We start from the raw sequence: 8,075 nt of genomic DNA, 5'->3' as shown, positions 1-8,075 counted from the left end.
TTTCCAAGAAATTAAACGCAGAATCAGTACTTAGTATGTGGACTTCTAATCATTTCCATTTCAGGCAAGTTTTTTCCAAGGTATGTTTCAGAAACCAACAATATTAGTAACACGCCATTGGGCTTAGCCAATAAACTAACGCGGGGAGGTAAATTCGATGACAGAGCGTCACCTTCCGAACTGGGGACAGATTGCTGCCCAGAAGCTGCCTCTCCACCACATCTGAAACATGACGTTGAATGAATTATGATCCAAGACACGAGGGAAGGGTTTCAACTGAGCTCTGCCGCATCGCACGGCAGAGATGCCACCTGCTTCTGGAAAGCGTGAAGCTGAAGCAAATCCAAAACACGTGACGCTTTTCCCCTCTTGGGAGCTGCCTGCATTAATAAGACACAGAGGAAAACAGCAGCCATGTTGGCCTCGGTCCGTTCCACAGTACACGGGTTCCAAGTTAAATGCCAAAAGAAAGCAGAAAGGGTCCCGTATGCAAACAAGTTCGAGAAGATTGACATGCTGACCCACCTCTTGCAAATTCACAGGAGGAAACAGCCTGAGCATTATCAAACCCAGCAATTCCCAAATGAGTTTCAGCAATAGAACCTTTTCTCCCTTAAGGCAACATTTAATAGCATCCCATGAACCAGGTGTCCCTGGAATACACTGCTTGGCCACTTGACGCTGCCACCAGGCCACACAGGCATCCATAGCAATCTATGCTTGTTGTCCATTATTCCTCTTTAGGACAGAGACTGTGATAAAAACGAGCCCCCAAAAGAATGTACTCAATATAAAATAGTCTTGTTTTCCTTGAGTAAAAATGCCAGTTATAAAGAAGACAGGTTCTCACAGTGAAAGCAAAAGGTCTTCCTTGTTAAAGACGGGCTTGGATCAAGTTCATTTACAGATGATGCCTGTGCCAACTCCCGCCTTAGAAGGGGGCAAGGTTCACCTGAAGGCCGCAGGAAGCCTTTATTATTACTACCACGCAGGCGGTGGGGAATGTCTGGAGCCAGACAGGCCCGGGGTTCAATGCCAGCTCTACCTCTGACTAGCTGGGTAAACCTGGAGAGATGAACTGTCTGGGCCATAGTCCTTCATCAGTAAAACCGAAAGATCAGACACTACCTTGAGGGGTAGGATAAGGATTTAAGATCATAAATTTATGTGTCTGCCACAGAGTAATTGTTTAATAGAAAGACACTCTTTCTTATTCAGGTTTTGTTTCTGGCTTCTGAATATGACTTTATCCTCAATAGAAAACACTAGAAGCAAATATAAAATAAGCCCTTTTCCTACAGGAGGAGGAGAATAACAATACTGAAATGCGTGGTCCTTGACGTCAGGCAGGCGTGTCTTCGGGCCCTGGTTCGGCTCTTATCAGCTGGGTGGCCTTGGGCGTGTTAGCTAACCTGTCTAAGCCTCAGATTCAGCAGCGGTAAAAACAGAATAACAACGGATCCTGTGCTACAGAGTTCTTGCGAAGCTGTGAGCAAACAGACATCGAGTGCCTAGCGCAGTGCCTGGGACACAGTGAACGCCCAACGTACGGCATCTTTTCACGACCATTCCGTTCGCCTCACTGCCCATCACCCCACCGGAGGAAGCGGCTCCGCTGGGCTGCTCCCACGCAGGAGGCGCACCTAAGGTTCCCGACGGTTTAGTCATCACCCCACGCGGCAGGATGATATTTGGAGCCTCAGTTTATGTTGGTGTAACATTTCAGAAAAGTAACCCATGTGAAGGAGTCGGACACTGAATGTGACGATATGTCACAGACCCGAATTAACGGGGAAATCTATGCATCAGATGAAGAAAACCTAGAATTAGCTAGAATAAGCTGCCTACCACTTGACAATCAGGGACCCCATGTGAGAAATTCGAGTGTTGTAGAAATATTTAATGTACGTGTTTCTGAATTTGTGGCTCTGTGGGCTTATGCGGTGGGCACGAGGTGGCCCTGTCCCTAGCGACATCGGGGGCACTCCATGCCTTCATTCGCCCCGTCTGTCAGCGTAAGCACCAACTGCCAGCAAGCACTGCCTTCTGACAGGAGATACAGAGCCAGGGCACACGAGCCGTGGAGAACATGCCGGGGACCGACTCACCTATGAGGAACATCACGAAGGAAACCAGCACCAGGCCGACAATCAGCACGACGATCAGCCCCAGGAAAAACAGACTGTGGCTTCGACTTCCTGAGTTAGTGCCAACATCTGGGGTTTTCTCCTCCAGTGCTAATATCAAACAAACAAATAACAATGACGACAGAGGCTCCCCAGCCTGCAACTGGGCAGCGGAACCGAACCGGCTCCCACTCTTAGGGACGTAAGGGCTCTGCCCGGCTTCCCTGTCACGTCTTCGGGAAGGCACGCATGTTTAAGGTGCTGGCTGCCCTTTGCGAATTTCTTACCGCCTTCTACCTTGGTACCAAAGAACAAGCAGGGGCCAGCTATCTCCTTACGCCTGTTTGGAAAGCTCTGTGAAGATCTGTTAACACTGAACTAGCAGAACGGATTGTTCTTTGGGGATGTGAAGGGATAAAAAAGTTAAGGGGTCAGAGGGATGGAGACCCTATTGCCCTTTTCCCGAAGTGACCCAGGAGTAAAATCAGTCGGCTGTGGGACGCCTGTTTTGGGTGGGAGGCTGAACACGCCAGGATATGTACCAGGAAGCTCATGTCACTATAGGAAAAATCAGTTAAGTCCACATCCACGTAAACGAAAAATGGCCCCGATGTATTCTGGTTTCTTAAAGCTGTTTTCAGGAGGGACATGCTTATACGACAGCTGCTTCACCTAAGCCGTGGCTTGTCTGCGTTTGGTCATCATGTGGTAAGGCCTGCCCAATGACGCCCAAATTAAATCGAATAAGAAATATGGAAACGTGGGGCGACGGAGAACCTCGAATTACGTTTGTAATCTCTCCTACTTTCCTGCTTCGGTCTCGCACCTGTGCTGTTTGATTACAGATCGGTGGTGGCCCACGCCCCATACTATATCACCCCCACACCAGCTTTTGCTTCCTGATCAAAGCAGTAGCATAAGCTGGCACCCAAATGCCTACTTTAATTGAGAGTGACGACTGCAGTAAAAGCAGGTGAAAATCTGGATACGTGCGAACAAGAGAAAAGTGAGATTTAGAAGGAGAATAATAGATATAAAATTGGGACGATACGATTTCGAGTGCGCGTGAAACAAATGCCAAGTCAGCACCTAACACCGGTGTTTGGGCGGCCGCGCTTGAGCCAGAAAAGATGGGACTTAGATCTCGTTCTGAGACAGAATGCGGACGCATTTGCAACCGTCAGGGGCCGAGATACGCACTTAGTGTTAGCAGAGTTTTTGTTTTGCTCTCCCCGCCCCCCTTCTTTCTAGCCTTTTAATTTGGGCGACTTGTCACGCGTAAGTAGAAAATGAAGATGACGTTTTTGCCCAACAAAACTTTGACTTTTTAAAAAAACTGGACACATGTGTGGAATATTTTCTCAGCAACTCACTGTGAAGTGAGACCTCCCTAGGACGACGGGCACCACGAGTGACCTGGCCGTGGTTAGTGGAAGGCATGACAACAGCCCAGCGGGATGCGCAAGCCTCCGGGAGACCAGCTCTGTGGTCCCCACCCCTTTCCAGGGAGAGCGAGCCCGTGGGGGCTTCTCAGAACTTTTGAAGACAGGGCTTCAAAGTTTGCTTAGGAGCCAAGAAAGCCCACCGCCCGAGGGCTATTCAGAGAACAAAAGCAAATCCTGGCAAATAATCAATAGCATTTCTGGTATCAAGCTGATAGCAAGGCCCACCAGCTCCCCACACACCCTCACGTCCGTGTCCGTCTGGAGCAGCATCTGCCTGGACGCTGGGACGGCCGCTGAGCTGGGAGGGCTGCTGAGCTGGGAGGACACACTTACGGAACAGATGCTGGGACCCGGCTGGACAGAGGTTCAATTTGTTCAAGTCGTTAATGGAATCCACGACGTAAAGCTTTCTGTCTTCGTGAATGCCGTCGGAGCCAGCGTCCTGGGGAGAGTGATTCATTGTCCCTGGAACACGACAGTGGTGTTGCATGCGGGGCAGGCCGGGGGACTTCGCGAGAACCACAGTCGGCGGGAAGCTGGACGAGCCCAGACATAGCCCCCCACACTCGCTGTTTCCAACCGAAGTCTTGCACAGGCTCTGCTCGTCCAGGAGAAAACAGTTCCTTTTGGGGACAACGCTGTACCTATTCTTTCTGCTTTGCTGGCCAGGAGCCCTGGAGTCCAGCACGCGGCCCAGTTTTAAGGACCGTGCGTGCAGTGCCTTCCAGCTTGCCTCTCTGCATGTGCTCGTTCCTTACCTCGATCTCTTAACCCCGCTTCCATTTTCCCTGGGCCTCCTTTTCATTCTGTGATTGGTTTTAAATATTTCTCTTTTATTACACAATTCATTTGCTGGTGAGATGTCTCACATCCTTTGTGCAAGAAGACCGTGTAACTACACAGAAAGATGAAATGGAGCTAGCCCACCCGTGGCCATAAAGAAAGACTCTGACACAAGAGACTATTACCGTGGACCACTACAGTCTGCACGAGGCTTTAACACAAAGCTGTCATTTTCATAGTCTCCTTCAACATGGCATAGGAGTCTCTACCTTAAAATGCGTCCTTAGCCACTAGATGCTGCCTGTGCATCCTCGAGACAAAATCTGAACAAGCTGAGATGACAAAGAAGCAGCCCGCAGCCTCTGGCGGCTAGACCCCAGGACCTCTGAGGTGTCAGTCCCCCGAGTGTCCTTGATTGAGGTCGCTTACAATAGATCATTTTAAAATTAAGGTTCGCATTTAATGTAATATTCTCTAATGACAGCACGACTTCAAGCAACACTGAAAAGCCCAGATAGATGAAAATTTCTATTTTAAGATCTTGTGGCCTTTTAATGACGTGAAAAGGGGCCCCTAGCAAGACAAATCCCAATTACTATCAGAGCTTTCCCTTTTTATCAAATGAGTCTAACGAGCGAGCGATCCAGGACTTTTCGGGTCTGGGAAGAATTTTAAGCGTGCTCTAGTCCAGCCGCAATCTTTTCTACAAACGAGAGGGCTGATGCTCAGAAGGTTTAGTGCCAAGCGGACAGTCAGCTGGTTGCAGAGCAGGAAGTGGGCCTGGAGCTCCGGAAGCCACTGTGTCTTCCCTCATGCTACCTGTCTTCTCCATAGTCATCCCAAATCCTCCTTCTAGACGCAGCTCAAACCCCACCTCCCCTAAGAATCAACCTGTCTTCCCCTGACACCCTCGCTGGAGCTCATACATTCTTCTATCAGGAATATTTTATAGCGTTGATTTGCTTACCTCTTTCATCTCCCCGGTGGACTGCAAACTGCTAAGGGTTGGCATCAATCCTATTCTTCAAATGCCCCGTGCCAAGTGTAGAAGCCAGTGACTTGTGTTAAGTTGGAACACCTAAGATATTTTATTGAGGACTTAAATCTCACTATTTTCAAAAGAATTTGAGGCAGTTAATAATAAGTACACTAATAGAAATAAAACTGAGGGTGAAAATTCTCACGTGATATTTATCTGGATTCTAATAAAGCCAATAAACTTTGTGCCTGCCTGTAAGTGGTGACACGTGTTTACTTCCTATTAACATTTAAACATTTTCCTTTAATACCCAGCTACAGAATGCAGAGAAACAGTTAGGAGAAACCAACGTCAGGAAAAAAAAAAAAAAAGAAGAAGTAAACACCTAGAGAAGATCTGAAAGCATCAGCCCTTTACTAAACAGCTTAAACTGTGCGCTAAAACTTCAAAACCCAGCAGCCTCCTGGTAATACCTACGACCGACTAGTACTTGTAAAAAAATATGCTCCCCAAACCCTTGCTAAAAAAAAAAAAAAAAAAAAGACAGTTCGAATAGTCATGGACTGATTTTTTTTCAAAGTTAAAAATAAAAATGGTGTTTCAGTTTTCCTGTGATTTTAATGAAGAACACGAATTCCCTGAGCGTTTTAGATAAGTGAAGCACTTTAGATATTGATGTCACTGAATTCCAAATATAAACATGCTTCATGGAGCATTCCTAAAAGAATAGAGCGACCAAAAAAAAAAAAAAAAGCAGCATATAGAATAAAGGGGCCTTGGAGGTCAATCAGACCTTATCCTCTTACACATAAAAGCCAAAGTGTTGACTGATGGCATGGTCACAGTTTTCTAAACGACTTTTCCAGAAATGTTTTATATTTTATCATCTTTCTACTTTATTATTCCAAATACTAACATTTAACGAGGAATGAAATTGGTATGTGTCACATCATAGGATCACTATTCCAAACACAGCTTGTTTTGGGCTTGGTGACTAAGGCAGGGTTCATTTCTGGACCTCTGACTCAATATCCTGACCCTTAGCTTCCCCCCTTAGGAATGTAATTACCAGTGAGTAAATCTCACTCTGAGGCTTCATAGGCTTTATAGACATTTACGTGGTAGAGGGCTAGCTAGAAAATCATAACCACAAAAACTGCCTTAAGGGCAGGGCAGCTAATAAATTCTCCAAATTATTGGCCTTGCAACTGACTCAAAATGTGACTCAATGTAATACCAAATCCCAAAGCACTAAAACAACTTAGATTGAGCTCTGAAGAAAATGTCACAATGTTGATAGGTGCTATTTCAATGTATTTTTAAATTAACTGCAACATGCAAACAGAAAATATTAAAAAAAAAATTTAAATTAACTGCATCATGCAAGCAGAGAAAACTGAGTTGGGTGTGTGTGGTTCACTGCCATCAGATCCTGCAAATGACTCTAGAAGTAAGTGGATACAAGATCACATGGCCCCCACACCAGGGCCTACAGCTGTCTGACACCTCGTTGTTGCTATGTTTGGCATCTCCATGTGAGGGCATCTGGGAACAACCCGCAGGGCTAGAGGAGTCAGAGCCTTACTAAATTCTGCATCGAGCTGACTCAACCCACCTCCCCGACTCTGGTGTGCTAATTGGTTCGTTAAATAAGATTGACCAAAGCAAGCATCCTTTTAACGGGACCCTTTCCAAGGCCACGAGCTGAAACGTGTAAGTCATTTCATCTTCCTCTGGTTTAGATCAATGCTAGCAGCTGATTCTTTTTGTCATTTAGGAATCGACTACTTGCAGACGAATATATTGACAAATAAAGATAGTTGCCAAGGAAAAACTGCTTTGTTCTTTATTCCTCCCCACAGGTCCTTGGTATCAGACCGCAGAAATAACTCACACTAGTATGGCTTGCTGCAATATCAGAATTGTTATAATAGGGCTTAATTCCAGGCTAACAGGAAACTTTATTGAGTCGTGGTAATTTGTTCGTTAGTTCTGTTTCAGAGTCACTGCCTCTTCACATTCAGCAAGTAATTTTAAAAATCAAGTCTAAGTGATTTCTAGCAAAAATTAAAAGCACAGAGCCCATGCAACAAAAAAACAAATGAGCCTCGAGAATCATCATTCAGTCTCATAAAGTAATAGCATGCAAATGACTTACGAAAACGTGACCTTCGACTGCTAGGTGACTATTAATTACTCAGAAGCAACTATCATAAATCTTTCTGCGAATTCTGTCGTTCGTCGTCTCCCTTCAGTGCACGGCTGTCCCTGCAAGGCCCACAAGCCTCAGCGCGAAACTGCTGGTCTAAATTGAGTGTTCATTTAGCCAAGCTGCGCGAGACCCCAAATGCTTTTCTCGTACTGTCTGAGGTTTTCAGTAAATACATTACTGAAACGCTTTAATGGAATGCTCCTTGTGTAGACGCCCGGGAGCGCTGGGGCTGCCGCTCTGAGCTCTGACCGCCCGCTCGGGACTCTAGACCAACCGGGTCGGGGGTGGGCGGGAGTAAGGAGGGACAGACCAGGTCATGACTTTGTAACTGGGGTGATGGCCGGTCAGAGGACCGCTGGGGCTTCCAGGAGCTACGGGAAAGGACGGTGGGGAGGAGACTGCGTGGCTACGGCCCCGCCGCGGGCTGGAAGCGCCGTGACCCCTCCGCTTCCCTTCCTGCCCAAGGCTTTGTCCTGCGAGTTCTGGGCACCCTCCTTTCTCAGAAATGTCGTCAGCCCTTCCCTTCTGCG

The 8,075-nt window shown here is 46.8% G+C and overlaps 1 protein-coding gene and 1 long non-coding RNA gene across 11 annotated transcripts in view; one reads left to right on the top strand and one right to left on the bottom strand.

Annotated features, from left to right (window-relative positions):
* The window catches only part of LSMEM1 (leucine rich single-pass membrane protein 1), a 12,645-nt gene that overhangs the window by 2,439 nt on the left and 2,131 nt on the right, over positions 1-8,075 (bottom strand). For 2 of the 10 annotated variants that reach the window (XM_023537479.1, XM_023537477.1), the window contains exons 1-5: positions 7,492-7,747; positions 5,322-5,432; positions 4,330-4,466; positions 3,905-4,036; positions 2,109-2,237 (exon numbers count right to left, since the gene is read on the bottom strand). In XM_023537479.1, the coding sequence (XP_023393247.1) occupies positions 2,109-2,237; positions 3,905-4,036; positions 4,330-4,354 (286 nt within the window). In that variant the 5' untranslated portion in view covers positions 4,355-4,466; positions 5,322-5,432; positions 7,492-7,747. Of the gene's footprint in view, positions 1-8; positions 753-2,108; positions 2,238-3,904; positions 4,037-4,329; positions 4,467-5,321; positions 5,433-7,491; positions 7,748-8,075 lie in introns of those variants that run through there. The other 8 variants (XM_011371492.2, XM_023537478.1, XM_023537475.1 and 5 more) reach the window with 8 other exon arrangements.
* Positions 5,993-8,075, top strand: part of LOC111746515 — a 7,169-nt gene continuing 5,086 nt past the window's right edge. Inside the window, exon 1 of the long non-coding RNA XR_002783150.1 lies at positions 5,993-7,046. This is a non-coding gene — a long non-coding RNA (uncharacterized LOC111746515). The remainder of the gene's footprint in view (positions 7,047-8,075) is intronic.

Source organism: Pteropus vampyrus, unplaced genomic scaffold (assembly GCF_000151845.1).
Source record: "Pteropus vampyrus isolate Shadow unplaced genomic scaffold, Pvam_2.0 Scaffold192, whole genome shotgun sequence".
NCBI classification, from domain to species: domain Eukaryota; kingdom Metazoa; phylum Chordata; class Mammalia; order Chiroptera; family Pteropodidae; genus Pteropus; species Pteropus vampyrus.
This window is presented reverse-complemented; position numbering and strand designations above follow the sequence as displayed.